The 23,345-nt window shown below is 36.6% G+C and overlaps 1 protein-coding gene across 1 annotated transcript in view; it reads left to right on the top strand.

Moving 5' to 3' along the window:
* Window positions 1-23,345, top strand: part of LOC150089109 (spliceosome-associated protein CWC27 homolog) — a 334,415-nt gene that overhangs the window by 120,849 nt on the left and 190,221 nt on the right. The window contains exon 5 of the mRNA XM_090390329.1: window positions 7,278-7,375. Coding sequence (XP_090246455.1) covers window positions 7,278-7,375 — 98 coding nt within the window. The remainder of the gene's footprint in view (window positions 1-7,277; window positions 7,376-23,345) is intronic.

Here is a 23,345-nt window from a genome sequence, read left to right as displayed (position 1 = left end):
TTCTGTATTACTGCTCATGGCTGCTGATTTAAATCCTTTGTTTTCCCTTAATGCTTGTTCTACTTTTCTTGTGTTAAATCTTCTTATGTCCTCTCTGAGTCTCTAATGGCTTTGCATAACTCAGTATACTCAATTTTCTCCTTTTCAGTGTTTATCTTGGTTTTCATTTGTAGTCTTCAGTTCATCATGACAAGTGTTTCTTGACTAATTTTTTCTTCTTTGGATTTCTTTTTCCCTATAGGTTTCTTGGGCTTTATCACTTTCGGAAATTTGTAATATTCCTCGTCAATATCTTTGTCCTGAGCAGTCTGCAGAAGCTCACACTTGTTCTTAAGTTCCAGTACATACTGCTTTTTCTCCTCTTCTGTTATCTCAAAGACCTTTGTATTATTTATTCGAGTCAGTTTTTTCCTTTCCTACATCTATATCAAGTGTACATCTTACCATTCTGTGATCACTTCCAACATTTACCTTATTCAGGACAGTAACCATCACAGTATATCTTCTGTTAGTGAGGATGAAGTTGATTTCATTAGTAGTTAATCCATTTGGACTCTTCCATGTCCACTTTCTGTTCACCCTTTTCTTGAAAAAAATGATCATTACTGACAGTCCTTGAGATTCTGCAAATTCCACAAGTCTTTCACCTCTTTCATTTCTTTCGCCAATTCCAAAATTTCCTATAGTTCCCCTTTCTGCACTGTTTTGTCTGTTTTCAACCTTAGCATTGAATTTCCCCATAATAATAGTGTAGTGGGTTTTCTGCTAGTCATCTAGAAGACTCTCAATTTCGGGTGTACATTTCTTCAACCTCTTCATCATCATGGCTCGATGTTGGTGCATAAATCATTATAATCTTTAGCTTGTACCTCTTAGAAATCTTGAGTATTAGTCTTGACACCCTTGGTGATGTACTTTTGAATTCCAAAATGTTGTTTTTAAAATCTTTATAGACCAGAAACTCAACTCCACCTTCACTCCTTTCACTGTTTCCATTGGTGTACAGCAGATTTCCACTTGATAAACTTATAAGTGATTCATTTCTTCTTCTTGTTTCAGCCAAACCGATGATATTCCAATTCACATTTTCTAATTCCTTTTCCAGCTCTAATATCCTGTCTTCACCGATGAGTGATCTAACGTTATAACAGGCCAAGTTCAGTTTCCGTGCATGGCAGCCTGGTCGTACCCAGAGATTCTTAGCACCCTCTGCTTCCACTCTGATCCTCTCGCTTCCGTAAGAGGGAGAGCGAAAGCTGCTGGAGACTGAGGGCCATTCGTTTTGTCGTGCTGTCATATGCTGTAGGGTTTGGTCTTTTTCTCTTCACGCTGACCAGACATCTTGAAGAGAACCACTCTACACGTTCGTTGGCACCTAATTGACATAACAGGGCTTACCATCGAGAAGGTGTGCATGAGTGGATTTTAGGGAGGCAGGCCAACCGACTTCTCCTAAATCTTCTGTAATAGAGAGATAGTGGATCCATTAGTGTTTCAGGCTGAGTTTCTGATAACACACAGGATACCTGTTCCCCTCTAAGCCCCAAAAAAAAAAAACAACTATAGTAGTCACTAACTCTACTTTTTTTTTACAGCTTTCTTTCAAGTCTGACTTCTCACTATAAATTATTATTAGCTCCAAGCGCTCACTCTAATGTGTTACTGCCTTAGCTTCTTTTATTAATCTAACTCGATGTTTTCTCACTATTTCCGGCCTCAACTTTCTGCTATGCACTACTTGAAAATTCCAGTTATTAATTTGATATACAGGTAGTTCTCGACTTTACGAGTTAATTCGTTCCTAATGCGCGCTTGTAAAGCGAAAACTCGTAAAGCGGGAATATATTTTTCATAGACATCAGGTTAAAAATAGGGGTTACGTTCTCAACAATGAAATTAGTTAGCTAATTAGCTTATGTTTAAACAATGATTGATTTATCGAAAGAAATGAAAACGTAGCCTGTAAAATAAAGCAAATTATAATAATAGAGAAATTATTTACGACTTACAAAAGTTAGAGAATTTTATCTTCATCATCGTCATTGACTACATGTATACTCGTTGATCACTCATTATTGGATCGGCACTCGTTGATTTGTTGCACAAGGAGTCATCTTTTTCAAAAATGTTTCAAGAGGCGTTTGTTTCCAAGATTACTTCTCTTTTCTTTATAAATTTCACGATTGCATGCATAAGCATTTTTTAATAGCATACATAAATGCAGCTAATATGATTCACGTGGAGTAACAAGTTTACAAAGCTTAAAAAAAAGGAATGAAGAGAAGATTCTGAAAATTTATTTATGTTTTTTATACAATTGAAGATTTCAGTAAAGGGGAAACACATTTCACCATAATAACATAAAAAAACTACACAATTTCAGCAATCGGTATTTTTACAAATGCAATAACATTGAGTTTACTACCCGTTTATAGTTGCTTGCAGTAACAGAAAAGCCCAATAAACCGGAAAGTGCAAATTGTGTTTATTGTTTTATGGTCATGACCTCCAGAAATGTGCTTTAGAAAAATAGTACAAAGGAGTTTAAAATTGATTCTTATAATGGAACATATGATAACGATGAAAGGGTAGTGCATTTTAGTGATTTGAATTGGTAACTAATACCATTTACAAACCACGCTCACGACCTTTTATATGGTCTTTTATATGACCTTTTATATGGTCATTTTTAAGGTGACCTTAAAAAATTGACCTTAAAAATGACATTTTAGAGAGATAAATAGCTTACTTACTTACTTATACAGCGAAAATTTCAACTTCCGAGATCTTGAAATGAATTATCAAAAATCAATTTGTTATTGGGTTCACATTACCATATTTTCATGATATGATGGTGTTTCTGGAACTCATTAATATTGTAAAGCGGGGTACACTATATTGTATAGCTACGCATATGGTTTGGAATGCAGTATTTATGAATGTTTAACATTCATTTTTTGCAAATAATGTTCATATTTTCAATTTTGTTGATACTTGGTGGGAAAAAATCTCGTAAACCCGGGAATTTGTAAAGCGAAAATTCGTAAAGCAAGAACTGCCTGTACATCGAATCATAGTAACTCTTTTTCATAATGTTTTCAGTTTCTTTTTTTGGCTCTTTTTATTTTTCAGTTTTTATTCACAGCCCTCCATTTTTTGGCTTCTTACCATGCAACCATTTGGTATTAGTCTCTTTTTCCTACTAACTCTTCCACAGTCACAGTTTTTACTAAAATGATGGGTTTATGATCCCAGCTAGCCCAGTAATTTTAATATCGTCTTTTTCTTAACTTTTTATCTTTATACTTCATACTTCTACTTTTTCCTGTAAAGCTGTTAGTGCAGTACGAGGGTGATACGAACGTTCCTGCTGTCCTTAATCTCTCACTATCTTCGCCTTTTTATTTACACTTTTATTCCTTCCCTATCCTCAGTTCACTTCCTTGCTTTATACCGTTTGCTTGCATTAAATCTTAAATTTTATCTACAAATTCTCCTTAAATTATATACATATTCTGATTAAATTTATTCTAAATAGCGTCATTCGTTTATAACCACTTATTTTTGCATTCTAGTTTGCACTATAAACATTTATTTTTATTTTTTATTTTTCTATTTTAATATTACCACTATACTTCTTAATTCACTTCAATTTATTTTGCTATAAATCATACACCACATTGCAACTACCTTGTCCATATTTTGTGAGAGATATATTACTTTACTCCTCTTTTGACCTCACTTAGTTTTATCTTAAATTTGCTTATCCTCCACAGATATGGACAAGTATATAAACACAGTCCTTGATACATGACCGGGTGTAGTTCCCCGATGAAGTACCTAATCATGTATCAATTTTTACTTATTGCTAACATCAGATTTGAATTTTATATTTATATTTGATCTACTCCTTTTTGGACCTTAATCAAAATTACCCACCCATATCTGATGTTGGCTATCACTCCTTATTTTAATTTAATCATTTTTACTTAATTATTTTTTGCTGTACCATTACCTTCTCTCTAATTGGCTTTTCAATTTGGCCTATAATTTTGCTTAATTCATTATAATAAACAGGATTTTCTCTTTTTCACATCTACAATACTTCCTTTTTCTGCTATCCTTCTATTAGTTTTGGCATTTTGTGTAATTTACTATTCCATCTTCACACTTTTTTTTTTTTAAACAGACCTATTAATTCCACCTGGCATATATAAACTTTACTATCCTTTGCTGCTGCCTTGCGTGCTCAAGTGCATTTGCCATATCATCGTTATTTTTGTTTTTTATTTTTATCTCTCCATTGCCACTTTTTAACCCAATGTACTTATTTCACATATATATATCCTCTTTATATTTATAATTGTTGATGGCTGTGTAAGCTGCTCTAGCCCCTTGGCTATATAAGAATAGACTCCTTTTGAGAATTTTAATTTTATTTATGTGAATCAATAAGCTGATATTTATTTAAATTAAGGCAATGGGTGAAACATTTTTCATGTTCCAATACCACAATACTACATCAGATACTTGGGGAACCCTTTAAGACGAAGTTTACTTCACTTCTAGACACATCAGAAATTTTACTGTAAGTTGCTAAGCGGCATGGAAAAAGTGCATTTTTATATTGAATGAATTTCAAAAAAATTAAATTTGTTTTTATTGATAAGGTTACCATTAATCAAAATAGCATAGTTTTCAGATCATGGTTTTGGAAATGAACCTGCCCATACAACAGTGAAACATAATTATGACTATCTAAGATTAAACATCTTCTATATCAGAGTAGAATAAATACTGGCAGATAAATCATACCTGGAACATTTTCTTCAACTCAAATGTAACAGAACGTTCATCAGTGTGAGCTGATCTTTCAAAAAAAATGAAAGCTACTCCTTTAACAAATCAAGGAAGTGAGGATGGTTCTTCTTGGATACAGATAATTATGCTTATGTCAATTCTAAGTCTGCACATTTTTTGAATCAAATTATCATTAATAATCATAGTAATAATTGTTAGCATCACATTTGGAGATGATAAATGTTATTAACTCTATTTGATCAAAAAAGATTAAACATAATGTAGTGAACATGAATCACAAGTAATTATAGACCTGTGAGTTTAACTTCTGTTCCAGGAAAATTAATGGAAGCACTGGTTAAAGAAGCGCTATAGGATCATCTAGACAAGACTTCAGTGATAGCTTGGACACAGCATGGTTTTGTTAAGGGAAAGTCTTGCCTGACCAATTTGATTGCATACCATGATGCAGTCACAAAAGAACTGGATGCAGAGAATAACTTTGATATTATATATTTGGATCTTAGAAAGGCTTTTGATACTGTTGCACATGGAAGACTGCTGCACAAATTGGAGCAGTGTGGCATTGGAGGCAAATTGCTGCTATGGATAAAGGGATGGTTGAGGGTGAGAAGACAGAGTGGTAATCAATGGACACTGCACATCGTGGACTAATGTTATTAGTGGAGTCCCCTCAGGGTTCAGTGTTGGATCCATTATTGTTTTCTGTATTTATAAATGATATTGATGATGGTATATCAAGCTTAATGTCCAAGTTTGCAGACGATACAAAGGTTGGCAGGGTTGTTAAGGACACTACTGATGCTATGCTGCTGCAACAGGATCTGGAAAGGTTGAGCAGATATGGGCTGAGAGGTGGCAAATGAAGTTTAACATTGACAAATGTAAAGTACTACATATGGGAAGCAACAACCCCAGAGTGACGTATCAACTCTGTGGTACTACACTGACAGTGGTAGAGAATGAAAGGGACTTGGGGGTTATTGTGCAGGCAGATATGAAATTCTCTGAACAGTGCAGACAGGCTGCAAGAGTAGCTTGTGGTGTCTTGTTAATGATATACAGGAATTTTTCTAGCAGGAACAAGGAGGTGATTATTCCCTTGTATAAGGCAATGGTCCTTACACAAGAACCATTGCCTCACATCCTTCAAGAAGGATGTGCTGCCTCCACAGCCAGGTGGGCAGGAGCAGCAGTGAGTAGCACACGCTTATTGATCAGACCGGGGTTCGAGCCCATGACCACCAAAATACGGAGGATGCGGAAAGGTCAGGAAATGACCATCGCCTATCCCAGGAGCAATATGGCCTTAGTTGCTAATGCTCCTAAAAACCTAACAACAACAACATCAAGAAGAATGTAGAGCTGGTAGAGCTGCTGGAACAAGTACAGAGAAGGTCAACAAGGTTAGTGAATGGAACAAAGGGTTGCTCTTACGAAGAAAGGCTTAAGTTTTGCAAATTGCAGTGTCTGGAGACTAGGCACCGGCGAGGTGATCTGATAGAGGTGTATAAAGCCTTGAATGGTTTGAGCATGCCCAGTGCTGATGGGATTCTTCCTCTTGCTCAGAATAATCACCTGAGAGGGCATAAATTCAGATTGAGGAAAGACAGATGTAGGATAGATGTGCGGAAATTTGCCTTTAGCCAGCGGGTAGTTGGTTGGTTGGTGGAACAGACTTCCATCATCCCTTGTTGTGGAAGTTGATAGCCTAAATAAATTTAAAGCTCAGCTGGACAGGTATTTCAAATGAACAGAGGGGTGAAATGGAAGTGGTTTTTTTTTTTTTTCCTTTGGCTGATGCTGCATAAGCTTGCTTCCTTGCGTCATATGCCTCTACTAATGCTAATGGTGATAATGTAGTGAACTGGTAGTACAAAGTTGTGTAAGCATTAATTCTTTGAAAGCTTGAAAAATAACTGGCATTTCAGTTTTCTTTAGTTGTTTCCCAGATAAGTGAAAAATGTAACACCTACTTTGGAAGTTAAGCAAGAATCTGCAGTGGGTAAACCTGGTTTTTCTATTATAAATCCTTTTGTCACAGATCTTCTGGCCATTGTTTCGATATGGGACTGTCAGTGAGATATTTTATTTTTACTTTTAGGCACATCAGCAACTTGCGTATATTGTACCATTGTGTATTATGTCTGTATGAGTTCGTAGGTAATTTGCATGTTGTGCAGACTTAAAAACCCATAATAATTCATGAGGATAAACCCTGGAGATCATGATAAAATACTTAAAAACTACCACGCTACAGAGAGTGGCCACCATGTGAGATTAGTATCACATAGGATTTGTATATTGATAAAATCAACTTCAAATATTTTCTCTCAGAATTTTTCATAAATATTGGGAAATCTTGTTATAATTTTAATAATAAGATTTTAAAATGAAATTTACAGCCTTACTAGTTATGTGTTAAAACTTTATTCTGATCCTTTATGAATTTATAGGTCCTCTCCAATCCTTTTGCAGATATTATCCCCAGGATATTTAAAAAAGAACAAGAAGAACTGCCAAAAGAGAGAAAAACCCAGCCAAAGCCAACAAAGTACTCATTTTCTGTTTTATATAGCTTTATTTCACTTAAATTAAAGTTTTTAAAATAGTCTGTATTTTTGAAACAGATCATGGAAGATTTAGTCCTCGAGGATGTCACGGAGATTTTCTCAGGTATGTCGAGCTGGGCTTGCTGCCTAATATTCAGGGACACTCAAGCATGGACCAAACTTTGGTGAAGTCTGTCAGTCACTATGATAAACAAATCTTATGCACCTACACGATGGTGGGACTAATAGTAACCATAGGCATAATCCCCATGTGCAAATCCTGAAATATGGCACCTAGTATACTGGAGGTGAAGACAACAAGTGGGGTTGAGGTGTGGTTCCCATATCACACAGAGGAATGCTGCCCCTCTGTTACCAGGCTATACTAGATGATAGATAACTCTCATCAACCGGTGCAATACCACCACTTTAGTTATTGGAAGCTTGAAGCAGTAGAAGCCATGTTTAGTCACCAGAGCAAAGCTCTGGCACCCCCCCCCCCCCCAATCATGCAGCATAATTTGTCTTTTGAGGTTATGATGAACATAATGGCAAGATCCAATATTGCTTATATTTTGAGAGTACAGCTCTAAAGTTGTGTTTTTGTGGCTGGCCACTAAATAGTTCACAGGACTGAACCTGTTGGTACCTCTTCAGGAGGCTTCTGGATCAGCTTGTGTATAATATTGCTGCCTCTACTCTGCGAGATTGACTGGAGGGAGTCAGAGTACTATATACGTGAAGGGGGCCATTGTCGAGGCCACGTTATGTCAAGGACCTGGGTATATTCTTACTATGTGTACACCATATCCAAAAACTTCAATACTTCATATAGCAATACTTTTTTTTTACTATTAAATACTCCATGAATAGTCAACCTTTTTGTTGTTGCGGTAAACTTTTCAAGATGCTAAAATTTTGCGACACACTACAATCACTATTATACGCATATATAGTGTGTGTGTGTGTGTGTGAGAGAGAGAGAGAGAGAGAGAGAGAGAGAGAGAGAGAGAGAGAGAGAGTGAAAGTGAAGTAGTAGTTAAACAGGTGAAAGAATTTGAAAAACCTAGTACAAAAATGAACGGACTGAGGAAGTAAGTAATATACAAAAATATACACCAAAATTTGTACAAAAAATAAAAGTAAAAAATAATAATAAAGAAATAAGTAAATAACACTGTATTCAGATATGGGAGGGCAATTTTAGCAAGAGGTAAAATCAGGGGATGGCAAATATGCAAAATCTGAATACAGTAAATGAAAAAAATATGATACATAGCCAGGAAATTCATCAGGGGACTACTCCTGACCATGTATCAGGCACTGCATTTCCAAACTTGTCTGTAATATTAGAAAAAAAAGTGTGTGTGGGGGGGGGGGAGCAAATATGTAGCCTTTATCGTAATACAATCGATTCCGGTTATTTGGGACACATCGGGACTAGTGCATTTTGGCCCGATTAAGTGGCTGCCCCAATTATCCGAAGTTTCACGTAAATAGTTAAAAATACAGTGTACTTCCCCCCTTTACAATTGGTTCACTGTTCAATCAAATCACGTTACGATGGAGTCACCATAGTACAAAAGAACTGGATGCAGGGAATAACTTTGATATTATATACTTGGATCTTAGAAAGGCTTTTGATACTGTTGCACATGGAAGACTGCTACACAAATTGGAGCAGTGTGACATTGGAGGCAAATTGCTGCTATGGATAAAGGGGTGGTTGAGGGGGAGAAGACAGAGAGTGGTAATCAATGGACACTGCTCATCGTGGACTAATGTTATTAGTGGAGTCCCTCAGGGCTCAGTGTTGGGTCCATTATTGTTTTCTGTATTTATAAATGATATTGATGATGGTATATCAAGCTTAATGTCCAAGTGTGCAGACGATACAAAGGTTGGCAGGGTTGTCAAGGACACTAATGACACTATGCTGCTGCAACAGGATCTGGAAAGGTTGAGCAGATGGGCTGAGAGGTGGCAAATGAAGTTTAACATTGACAAATGTAAAGTACTACACATGGGAAACAGCAACCCCAGAGCAACGTATCAACTCTGTGGTACTACACTGACAGTGGTAGAGAATGAAAGGGACTTGGGGGTGGTTGTGCAGGCAGATATGAAGTTCTCTGAGCAGTGCAGACAGGCTGCAAGAGTAGCTCATGGAGTATTGTCAATGATATACAGGAATTTTTCCAGCAGGGATAAGGAGGTGATTATTCCATTGTATAAGGCAATGGTCAGGCCACACCTAGAGTACTGTATACAGGTCTGGAGGCCTCATTTCAAGAAGGATGTAGAGCTGCTGGAACGAGTACAGAGAAGGGCAACAAGATTAGTGAATGGAACAAAGGGGTGCTCTTACGAAGAAAGGCTTAAGTTTTGCAAATTACAGTGTCTGGAGACTAGGCACCAGCGAGGTGATCTGATAGAGGTGTATAAAGCCTTGAATGGTTTAAGCATGCTCAATGCTGATGGGATTCTTCCTCTAGCTCAGAAAAATCACCTGAGAGGGCATAAATTCAAATTGAGGAAAGACAGATGTAGGATAGACGTGCGGAAATTTGCCTTTAGCCAGCGGGTGGTTGGTTGGTGGAACAGACTTCCATCCCTTGTGGTGGAGGTTGATAGCCTAAATAAGTTTAAGGCTCAGCTGGACAGGTATTTTGAACGAACAGAGGGGTGAAGTGGAAGTGGTTTTTTTTTTTTTTTTTTGGCTGATGCTGCATAAGCTTGCTTTCTTGCATCAAATGCCTCTACTAATGCTAATGCACCATTCACTATACGATGTGCAGTAAGCGCCGGTCATTGTGATCACGTTTGTGAATTGAATTTTAATTCTATTAAACCGTGATTCTAATTAGCGAAAATAGGAGGAATATTATCCACAGGCTATAAAAGCAAAGATAAATTTTATCAAATTTACCCTTTATTACCTTACCAATTAACAAAATTAAATGATACGTGAAAATTGGAAGAATATACGTGATAATCGGAATAATTAATTCATACTGTAATATGTACATATTAACTAAACTAGTTGACATTTCTGTTCAATGTCATTTGTGGGTGGGGGTTAATATTTAAAACAGTAAAAAGATAAGCAATCAATAACAAAAAACACGGCACACACAAATTGCAAGTAACACGATACGCGCAAGTGAGAACGGAGTAACAAATAACGAAGCTTTAAAAATAGGAATGAAGAGAAGATTCTGAAAATTATTTTTTTTTATATGATTGAAGATTCCATAGAAGTGTAAACACATTGTACCATAATAACCCACAGAATTCCAGCTATTGGTATTATCGCAAATTCAATAAGATCGAGTTTACTATTAGTTTATGATAGATTTCACTAACAGAAAAGCCCAATAAACAGGTGACTGCTAATTGTTTTATGGTTGTGACCTCCCGAAATCCGACCAAACTACGTGGTACGGTCGGAGACAATCGTAGGGTAATCTTCAGTGCTGCGGTCTCCTGCCCCGATTAAACTGCATTTTGTCCCAATTAAGCAAAGTAAACCCTGGCTATTTTCTCGATTGAGTTCTGTTTTTTAGGATTTGCCCCAAATAAACGGCTGTCCCGATTAACCGGTGACCCAAATAACCAGATTCCACTGTACTAATAGACAAGGTAGTCCCTACGCAGTGTAAAAATTAAGTTAATAATGTACTTCAAAATAAATGCAAATTAACAAAAGTGTAGTGTGAAATATAATACAAATGTATGTGAAATGCGGAAGGGGTGCTAGGTAATTAAATTAATGTGGTTGAAAATTAAATTCAAATATAAAGCAGTGAAATTTCATCGAAAAAGTGATGACTTTATAACTTTTTCTCCACTTTTTTATCTTTATACTGTCTTTTTCCCGTTCGTAAAACAATTAGTATAATATGAGGGTGATATGAACACTCCGTCTATCCTCAATCCCATTGCTATTTTTGCCTTCTTTTGACCATATTTTTCTCCCCTTCTCCACCCCAAGAATTTTACCATTCCCTATACCAGGAGTGGCCATCTTAATTTGTGATGTGATCTACTTTTTTCCTTCAGAATGTGCCGCGATCTACCATCTCAAAAATTTCATTGCACAAATCAAGGGATGAGTGTATATTTAAATTTCGTCATGATCAACCGAAATTAAATACGCGATCACGTATTGGCCACGCCTGCCCTATACCATTTTCTTGTCATCACTTTTTCGATCAAATTTCACTAATTTATATTTGAATTTTAATTTTCAACCACATTGAAAGTTTTTTGGGAAACTTCGTACTGTTAATGCTAATAGCGTTATTATTTTATAAATCCCAAATTACATCCAGTGCATAGCATTAGCATTAGTAGAGGCATATGATGCAAGAAAGCAAGCTTATGCAGCATCAGCCAAAAAAAAGAACTACTTCACCCCTCCGTTCGTTCGAAATACCTGTCCGGCTGAGCCTTAAATTTATTTAGACTATCAACTTCCATAACAAGGGATGGAAGTTTGTTCCAACTACCTGCTGGCTAAAGGCAAATTTCCGCACATCTATCCTGCATCTGTCTTTCCTCAATTTGAATTTATGCCCTCTCAGGTGATTATTCTGAGCAAGAGGAAGAATCCCATCAGCATTGAGCATGCTCAAACCATTCAAGGCTTCATACACCTCTATCAAATAACGTTGTCGGTGCCTAGTTTCCAGACACTGTAATTTGCAAAACTTAAGCCTTTCTTCGTAAGAGCAACCCTTTGTTCCATTCACTAATCTTGTTGCCCTTCTCTGAACTCGTTCCAGCAGCTCTACATCCTTCTTGAAATAAGGCCTCCAGACCTGTATACAGTACTCAAGGTGTGGCCTGACCATTGCCTTATACAAGGGAATAATCACCTCCTTATCCCTGCTAGAAAAATTCCTATATATCATTGACAAGACACTATGAGCTACTCTTGCAGCCCGTCTGCACTGATCAGAGAACTTCATATCTGCCTGCACAATTACCCCCCAGGTCCTTTTCATTCTCTACCACTGTCAGTGTAGTACCACAGAGTTGATACGTTTCTCTGGGTTGCTGTTTCCCATATATAGTACTTTACATTTGTCAATGTTAAACTGCATTTGCCACCTCTCAGCCCATCTGCTCAACTTTTCCAGATGCTGTTGCAGCAGCATAGCGTTAGTAGTGTCCTTAACAACCCTGCCAACCTTTGTATCGTCTGCCAACTTGTACATTAAGCTTGATATACCATCATCAATATTATTCATAAATACAGAAAACAATAATGGACAAAACACTGAACCCCGAGGGACTCCACTAACAACATTAGTCCACGATGTGCAATGTCCATTGATTACCACTCTCTGGCTTCTCCCCCCTCAACCACCCCTTTATCCATAGCAGCAATTTGCCTCCAATGCCACACTGCTCCAATTTGTGCAAAAGTATCAAAAACCTTTCTAAGATCCAAGCATATAATATCAAAGTTATTCCTGCATCCAGTTCTTTTGTGACTGCATCATAGTATCCAGTCAAATTGGTCAGGCAAGACTTCCCCCTTAACAAAACCTTGTTGTGTCCAAGCTATAACTGAAGTCTTGTCTAGATGATCCTGCAGTGCTTCTTTAACCAGTGCCTCCATTAATTTTTCTGGAACAGAAGTTAAACTCACAGGTCTATAATTACTTGTGTCAGCCTTTGATCCTCCTTTGTTGAATTAGGATCACATTTGCACATCTCCAGTCTATGGGTACCTCCCCTGAGTCCAGGGAAGCTCTCATAATTATGGCTAAGGGTTTGCTTACTTCCTTTGCTGCCTCCCTTAATATAACTGGATATATCCCATCCACCCCAGGTACCTTTCTTGTGTTTATCTTCAACAATTTCCCCTGCACTTTACTCTCAGTTATTACAAGATTATCTAGCTTACTGCCAGAGTTGAATACACCTCTGGCATTTCTCTCGCTGAATAACTCCTCATGTGTGAATGTCGATGCAAAATATTCATTTAGATTGTTAGCTACCTGAGCAGGATCATCAACTGTTGAACCATCGATATCAAGTGGACCAATCCGATTCATCCCCTTCCTTCTAGAGTTTACATAAGTATAGAACTCTTTGCTGTTTTTTTTTTTTTTTGTATCCTTTGCCAAAGATTTCTCGTAATCTGCCTTCGCCTGCCTAACCTCCTTTGTAACTTGGTTACAGATCAACTTGTATCTATCATAGGCTTCTGTGTCACGTGTTAATTTATATGTATCCCATGCATTTTTCTTCTCTGCCATATGTCTCATTAGTTCATCTGACATCCATTTAGGCCTAAACCTTGAACAATATTTCTTAGTTGGTATGTAAAGCTTAGTAGCTTCCAAGATAAGTTCTTTGAATGCTTCCCATTTTGAATTTGCTGTTTGTAACATCATCAGTTGGTCCCACCGTATAGAATTTAAATACTGTCTCGCAACATCGTAGTCGCCTTCACAAAAGTAAAAACTCTTCCTTTTACCCCTGATGGTATTTACCTCTTTGAGTAAATCCCACTTCAGCACACTGTGATCATTGCCACCTGGTGGTTCCTTTATCTGCAGTTTCTTAATGCATGAAGAATTACTACTGATAATTAGATGAAGAGTGTTACTCCCTGCCTCCCGAACATACTGATGTAGAAAACAATCATCTAATAAATCCACAAAAGTTTTGCTAATGTGTGAGTGACCAACCCACAAATTCCAGTCAATATCTGGTCAATTAAAATCCCCCATTATAAGACACTCTGATTTACTGGCCCACTCTATTTCCCTGTACAGTTTCTTATTATACTCATCAGAGTCATTAGGCCTATATCACATTCCTACTCCCAATTTTGATCCCCCAATGCTTATGTCACACCAAACTGACTCGACACTGCAGTGTCCAATGATGTCGACTGGCTTCACTTCCTTAGATTTTATGTGTTTCTTAACTAATAGCATAACCCCTTCTCCCTTCCTATCCTGTCTGTCCTTTCTCTAGACGTTGTACTCCCTTCGTATCCTGTCTGTCCTTTCCTTAGACGTTGTACAAATTCCAGTTCTGCATTGCTTATATCTGTATGACACCACGTCTCTGATATCCCAACAATATCTGCCTTTGATGCTTTGAGCAATACCTAAAATTCATCAAATTTATTTACCAAACTCCTAGCATTGGTGTACACGCAAGTATACATGCACCTGTTTCTATTCTTAGCTACCATAACACAACCCATGTGTTTACTTGTACCGCAATGACTCCCTGCAGTCTCTGAAATATCCTGCATCTTTTTTTTCAGGCTTTTGCTCATTCCAATAGAAGCAGTGCAAGAATCACTTTCACCTCTGCCAGCGGCTACTGTTAATCTATTAGTCCTTGTATCCCCCCAAGCTAGCAGTTTTCCGACCCACCTAACACTGCCTTGATAGCATCAGTAAATATTCTTGCTCCCTTTCTATTTAAGTGTATCCCATCTCTGTAGAAGCAGTCTCTCCTGTTAACAAGTACAGACCAGGCTGAAAAAAATTCTACCCCTTGAGCCTTGCACAATCTTATATTACTTTAACATTAGTGTATAATGAAACTACGTCAAGGGAAAATAATTTAACTCCTTCCCCAATTTTAGTCTTTTAAATTTGTATATAAGGTATCATAATTCTTTATACGATATTTTAATACCTGCCAAAAAGGTTTTATAATCGAATATAAATGTACCGACAAGGCAGAAAAAGCAGACTTTTAGTATGATAGTATAAGCCCAATAGGGTGTCTGTGTTTGTCTAGTTTTACTTGTCCAAAGAGAATAGGGACATTATTAGTTCTGTCTTTTAGTTGTGCCATTGAAATGTAATCCTTTTTGCGATACAAAGTAAGTAATTTGTTGTATTGATTAACTTCATTATAAAACACGGAAGAGTCTACCTCTTGGTATGTGGAACTATCTGATATAACGACCTGTAATTTTTTATTATAATCTGCTTTATTTAAAATGACTACAGTATCCCCCTTATCAGCTTTGTGAAAACCACTTTATATATGAATTTTAATTTTCAACCAATTTTTAAACCTATTTAACCACTACTTCACTTCCACTTTCGACTATCCCTTAAACTTCTTTTAGTTCAGGCAATGTGTGTATTCTTCATTTTTACAGACACTTTATTTATTTCACCAACCGCAAATTATTTATATCCTTTTGCTTTCTTTACTGCTACACTGCATGTTTTGGAGCATTAGACATATGATAACTTTTGTTATTTTCCTTTTTTTGTTTATTTTGCTTCTTAATAGTTGTATATTACTTCTATATATGTATATTCACAAACTGTAAGTTATTTCTGTTGGGTATATTTAATAATACGTTTATTATTTGTTTTTAATGCTTTTAATGTCTCTTTTTTGAACATACACAAATTGCATGAATTTTTTAGAAAAGAATTTATTTAAAAGAAATACATGAAATTTAAAAGAAAATATATAAAAAAATTAACATAATTATATAAAAACTAAAAAAAAAAATATAAAATTATAAAATTTTAATCAGTGAGACAGTTGGGTTTGATGGGAGGCACACATTTTTTAATACAAGGATATTTTGTGGATAGGTTTACTCTCAGCTCCTCTTCTGCTGACTTTTTCTCTCTCTTTTTTTTGTTTAATCTCATTTAAAGTGAAAAACCCTGTTTTGCACAAGTAGGAAGTGGAAAAATGCAATAAAATGCTAATTGCCTTTTCTGAAATTCATGGAAATTCATTTTGAATTTTGATCCAAAATTAGCTAATATTAATTTTATTAATGTTATTAAAGTGAATTTCTAGCATTTTGTCACTACAGATCTCAGCTAATTCTTCTTCTTGCAAATTAAGTTCTAACATTGTAAGATTTCTTTTTGCAATTGGGTCTCTTGCCCACAAATTTTTTTGGTATCAAGGGATGGGAAATAATGCTCAATTTTTGTCTTTAACAGCTCTGTTTCACTTATTACAGTAATTATTTTAGTATAATTCATTTTGGTAGTCAATGGAAACATTTCTAAATTTTTTTTCATTTACATATTTTTTCCATATACTCAACTTTTCTTTAAAAGCGAGCAACTTGTCAGTAGAAGTGAGTAAATTTTCTTCTGAGCCTCTCATACTGATATTTAATTTATTTAGCTGTGCAAATAAATTTGCTAGAAAAGCTAATTTACAGCATCAAATTTCATCGCTTAAATAATCACAAAATTTTGTTTGCTCCAGTGAAAAAAAATATGAGCATTTCCTCATACAACTTACATATGCATAGTACATTTCCTTTTGATAGCCACCGAACCTTAGTATGCATTATTAAAGAAAAATGATGAGACTCCAGTTCCTCACATAATTTTCCAAAAATTTTTTATGGTCTAGTTTTACCTTTTGATAAAGTACAACTGTTAAATCAGGTACGATTGTCTTCGCTACTAGAACTTCTCTGTGTATAAAACAGTGTGTTCTAATAATATTTGAATTGCATATTTTTACTACATTTACAAATCCTTTTAGTGTTCCTCTCATCGCGGGAGCACTAATATACCATAATAGTCCATAATATACACGGTTGTGTTTGTAAATAATTATTCATTACTTCCAAAATATATTGGCCGGTTGTTCTTTCAGTGAGTTTTTTACAACATAAAAAATGATTAATAATTGTGTCGTTTTCAATAAATCTGACAAATGCTAAGAGAATACACCTGTGGCACTGGTTTTCATGGTTTATAAGAAGAAAATACAGTAGAGCCAGTGGAAGCGGTAACTAAAAATTTATTAAGTTTTTAATACGACGAAGAAGCTTTCAGGGTACCGAACCCCTTCCCTTCCTTAGCAAGAAAGGTACATACATGCAGAAATGCAAACATAACATAAAATGTTAGGAATGGAATTAACTAAACTAAATAGGCTGTACGTGCTCAAATGACTGGGAGAGTGTGTACACGAACGGGAGAGCGTTCAGTCACTTACTAGGCCAGATCAGGTGATTGTTGTTGGTATGCGGTCCACATATGGGATTAGGATTGCTTCCATCGTTTGTTGTGCTTCAAAAGTACTGACTCCAAAATTGGGTGTAGCCTTGTACCTTTACTGTAATTTAAAACTTTGTGACAGCTGGATATATGTAGGGACTCTAACCTAGTAGTACTCTAGGACTCTTAGTAGTGTTGAGATTGGTCGATCACCTCACATTGGTCGAGCACATGGGGTTGAGGTCATGCTGAGTTGAAAATGCTCCGCGAGGTGGAACATGAAGGGTGACTCTGATGTCATGCTGATGTCACTCTTGATGTCATGCTGAGTTGACAAAAAATGCTCTGCAATTGCAGAGCATTTTTTGTCAACTCAGCATGATGACCTCAACCCTAGGCCCAATATTGAGGTGATCGACCAATCTCGACACTACTATCACCGCCTATGGTTAGAGTCCCTAAATATATCCAGCTGTCACAAAGTTTTAAATCGCAGTAAAGGTACAAGGCTACACCCAATTTTGGAATCAGTGGTTTTGAAGCATAACAGACGCTGGCAGCAACAACAACCAACAACAATCACCTGATCTGACCTAGTAAGTGACTGAACACTCTTGCGTTCGTGTACACGCTCTCCCAGTCATCTGAGCACGCACAGCCTATTTAGTTTAGTTAATTCCATTCCTAACATTTTTATGTTATGTTTACATTTCTGTATGTATGTACCTTTCTTGCTAAGTAAGGGAAGGGGTTCGTTACCCCGAAAGCTTATTCGTTGTATTAAAAACTTAATAAATTTATTTTAGTTATCACTTCCAGTGGCTCTACTGTATTTTCTTCTTCTAAACCATGGAAACCAGTGCCATTCTCTATTAGCATTTGTCAGGTTTATTGAAAATGACACAATCATTAATAATTTTTTATGTTGTAAAGAACTCACTGAAAGAACAACTGGCCAATATATTTTCGAAGTAATGAATAATTATTTACAAAAGTATGAAATATTATGGTAATTAATGCTCCCACGATGACAGGAGCACTAAAAGGAATTGTAAACGTAGTAAAAAGACACAATTCAAATATTATTAGAACACACTGTTTTATACACAGAGAAGTTCTAGTAGCGAAGACAGTCGTACTTGATTTAACAATTATACTTGATCAAGTGTTTAAAATGGTCAATTATATCAAAACTAGACCACAAAAAATATCTGTTTTTGGAAAATGTACGTACTCTCCTAGTCATCTGGGCACACACACACACACACACACAGCCTATTTAGCTAGTTAATTCCATTCCTAACATTTTATGTTACGTTTGTATTTCTGTATGTATTTCGGCTACTAAATAGCTGGCTTCTTGCACTTTATCAGATATTTTAGCCATATTATAAAATTCTGTGCCTTGTTTTCTGGTAGAGGCCTGCAGTCTTTTAAAATACTCCATAGTTTTCAACAATAAATTTTTGTGTTTTCTTAGAAAAATGATGCTGCAATTTACTTGGCACCATTGATTCATTCGACAGTTTTAAACCATATACCACACATAAAGGTTGAGGACAATCTTGGATACCAGTATAAGAAAATCTCATCGCTAAGTAACCATCATCATATTTACTACATGTTTTCATCTTTTGTGATATTGATGGTTGCTTGTTTTTGTCATTTTCTCCAAGCTCATTATCAAGTTACCTCTTCTGATTTTCTTTCACTAAATATTTATACATTGCTAATAATTTCTAAAAAAAAAATTAAAGTTACTTCTAGAAACTAATACAGTTAATTGAAAATACCTGTTCTATACGAATTAACTGAATATGACGTTTCAGAGATAAAAACAAAAGAAGTACTTTAAAAACAAAGGAAATTTTGGAGTATGCTGCTTACAAGTTGCACTTAATTTGTAGTTCTTTCCTTTATGCACATATATACAACTGAAAAATGCACTGCGGGGTGCCTGGGAGAGACCCCTCAAGTGATAAGAATGGCCGAATAAAGGTGAACAATTCTAGTACTAGGAATCAAAAGGTGAATAAAAGTGAACTTGGTACCAAGAATCGACAGGTGAACAGATCTAGTACTAGGAATTAAACATGACTTCACATTGACTGCTGGAAGGAACTTGGAATGGCATAGCATAAATAAACAAATTTATTAATTTTTTTTTTTTTATTTTCATTTTCTGCAGCACACTTGAAGCATGCTCATGGTACACCAATATGCCATGGCAAACAGGTTGAGAAACACTAGTCAAACTAATCAAACCAACTTATCTGCTAAAAGATCTAAACCTCCCGAACACCTATTTATTTATTTTACAAATATATGTGATCTCAATTCCAGTGTCAATGATATCCATTTCCACTTACAGTCTGCCAAACCCCACATGTTTTTACTGACACAGTCCCAATTATCAGTTCAACCACTGCTCATCTCAGTTGTTTTCATTATTATTTGCTGTACGATTCATTTCACTTTGAAGGTGGAACGTGCATATGTCCTCTCTGATGTTCCATGTCAAAGACTCAGTAAGCAATTTGGAATATCCACTTTTTGATCTTCTCTGGCTTAAAATTTCTCTGCCCTATTCTGTCAAATTCATCTGTTGCCTCTATTGCTCTCCTAACTCTGTTAATAACTTGATATTGTTTGACTTCCTCTCTTTAAAACTACTTTCTCCAGTCCAAGTTTCTTAACAGTGATGTAATTTTCTTTGGTGATTTTAATGTTGATGACTCCAGCTGGCTTCCCTTTTCTAACCACACAGACCAGCTTGTCAAGATGCTGAGGCATTTACAATTACTAATGACCTCGAATGGATTGTTCATTTACCTACCAGAATACCAAACATTTCTAACCACACAATCAGCACTCTTTACCTTTTTGTGACAAACAACCCTTCTAATTATATGGTCGAGGTGAGTGCTCCTCTAGGCACCTGAGATCACAACTTGGTGATGGTCTCTTCTCCAATGGAGCCTTTCTGTCTTACCCATTCCTAACCTTGTGTTGTTTGGCATTACAAGAATGCAAAATGGGGCGATCTGCAAGATTTCTTTTCTCTGGTGAGATTACTGTTTCAAATCTTTCGATGTCAGAATTTGCTCAAATGATGTCAGTGAAATTGTTCTTGTAGGGATGAAATCCTTTATTCCACTCTTCACCTTAAAATCTCATCCTTTATTTAAATCTTGGTTTTCTACTAAGTGTGTTAAGGCTGTTCAAGATAAGAATGTTGCATATCACAATTGGCCTATATTGAAATCTCCAGATTCATTTTCTGCTTACATGAAAGCTCACAACAATTGCAAAGCAGTTATTAATCAATCCAAACTAGATTTCGAACAGGCTAAAAGTAGGAAACTTGCTTCTTGTACAGATAGTAGTTTTTAAATGGTAGTTAAAATGTAAATGTTAAACTTCAACTGTTTTCTCAGCCCATTGACCTAATTTTTCTATATCTTGTTGTAGTAGCATACTGTCATTACTCTCGTTAACCCTTCTGCCAACATCTGCAAACTTAGACATTAAGCCTGATATACCTTTATCAATAATATTTTTAAATATTGCAAACAACAATGGGCCCACTACTGAACTCTGGGGAACTCCACTAATAACAGTCTATAAAGACCATTGCCTATTGATAATCACTCTGTATTCTTCCACTTAACAATCTCTGTATCCATATCAACTTGCCCTTAATGCTACAGTGCTCCAGTTTATACAGTTTCTTATGTGCAACAGTATCAAAATCTTGTGCAGATGCAGCTTATTGCCGCTAATGGAACAGAAGTTTTTTTGATTTATTTTCTGTTTTATTACCTTAAATTGGCATATTAACTTATTTTCTAGAGTAGCTTTATATTCCTAATTACGACACTTAGTTTAAAGTTTAATTTAGATAGAGATTTTGTAGGTATTACTTAGTATCGGTAAGGGTATCAAATCCACGTGTTAAAAGTTGCAGCTCCGTTGAACGAGAGGTTTTTTTAACCATATATAGCCGATTTATTAACCAATTGTTATATCAAATTATTATCTATAAATAGCTTATAGACCTAGTCAGGATCCTTAGTTTATTCTAAATTGAGACAGCGAGATTTGGAAGTTAATCAATACTGAAGTGTCCGTAGAAGTACCGTTCGTAAATTACCGCCATTGTACACGATACAACATATCGTGTTGTATACATAACTTGTTACGGAAGTTATATAAGGGAGCTCGTAGATAACACTCGATACTGAAAAATAAATATAGCGTTATAACTGTGTTGGGATACAAGTTTAAGGTTAGTTTTGTACGGAAATTGAAATTTTATTGAAATTAAATCGAAATCATGACTCAGACCAGAGCAGCAAAGCAAAAGGCTCAAGCTAATGGGAGTGCTATGGCTCAGGGGAGAACTGAGGGAGGGGGGCAGTTGCCCACTGAATCACAGCCTTTTAAAATGTACTGCTTGCTTGACGTTTATGGAGCAATCAGGTACGGGACATGATACTGCTATGGGGGATGTCTTTGTGTGAGCGCGATGTAAGGAGTGTAAGGAAATCGGACGACAACTCAGCAGGCACCTCCGTAGCCAGGTCGGAAGGAGCAGCAGTGCGTAGCACACGCTTCTTGATTAGACCGGGGTTCGAGCCCATCACCACCAAATACGGAGGATGTGGAAAGGTCAGGGAATGACCACCGCATATCCCGGAGCAATATGGCCTTAGTTGCTAATGCTCCTAAAAACCAAATAACAAATAACAGCGACAACTCAGCATTGTTATGGGCCTGTATGAGAGCTTGAAGGACAGGGTGGATGCCCTCGAAGGAACTAAATTGAGGGGCCCATCAAGCTCTCAGCTGCCCACATCAACGCCAGAGCTTGCACTTGGTGGTCATGCAACACAGAGGCAATCCCCTAGGCAGAATGCGCTGGTCCCACAGGAACTAGTAGTTTTGGTGATTCTATTGTCAGCGAAACAGGGAACATGCTTTGTAAAAAAGGATAGGTGGAACAGGACCAGCGTATGTCTGCCAGGGGCAAAGGTTGATGATGTTGTAGAGCGGATATCATCTTTTAAGGGCACAAAAGGTGATATAGTTGTACACGGCACTAATGATATTAAGAGTAGGAGACCGGAGGAATTACTTAACAAGTACAGGTCACTGTTGAAAAAAAGCCGTGAAGTAGGGTTGAATTTGAAAGTGTTTGCAGTTCTGCCCAGACACGATAGGAGGGAGTATATGATGAGAGCCTTGTCGATCAATTCGGCCCTGGAAAGTTTGTGCAAGGCTCAAGGGGTAGAATTTTTTTCAGCCTGGTCTGTACTTGTTAACAGGAGAGAATGCTTCTACAGGGATGGGATACACTTAAATAGAAAGGGTGCAAGAATATTTGCTGATGCTGTCGAGGCAGTGTTAAGTGGGTAGGAAAACTGCTAGTTTGGGGGGATACAAGGACTAATAGATTAACAGTAGCCACTGGCAGAGGTGAAATTGATTCTTGCACTGCTTCTATTGAAATGAGCAGCAGCCTGGAAAACAAGATGCAGGATATTTCAGAGACTGCTGGGAGTCATCGCGGAACAAGTAAACACATGGGTTGTATTAGGGCAGCTAAGAATAAGAACAGGTGCATGTATACTTCCATGTACACCAATGCTAGGAGTTTGGTAATTAAATTTGATGAATTTGAGGTATTGCTCAAAACATCAAAGGCAGATATTGTTGGGATATCAGAGACTTGGTGTCACACAGATATAAGGAATGCAGAACTGGAATTTGGGGAGTACAATATTTACAGAAAGGATAGACAGGATAGGAAGGGAAGAGCTGTTAATTAAGAAAAACATAAAATCAAAAGAAGTGCATCCAGTTATTATAGATGAACAGTGCACTGTTGAGTCAGTTTGGTGTGACATAAGCACTGCTAGAGCAAAAATAAGAGTAGGAATTTGGGGAATACAGTGTGTATAGAAAGGATAGACAGGACAGGAGG

Source organism: Mastigoproctus giganteus, chromosome 2, assembly GCF_048544385.1.
Source record: "Mastigoproctus giganteus isolate SK-2022 chromosome 2, ASM4854438v1, whole genome shotgun sequence".
NCBI classification, from domain to species: Eukaryota; Metazoa; Arthropoda; class Arachnida; order Uropygi; family Thelyphonidae; genus Mastigoproctus; species Mastigoproctus giganteus.
Note: the sequence above shows the minus strand (reverse complement) of the source record. Positions and strands in the feature narration are given on the sequence as shown.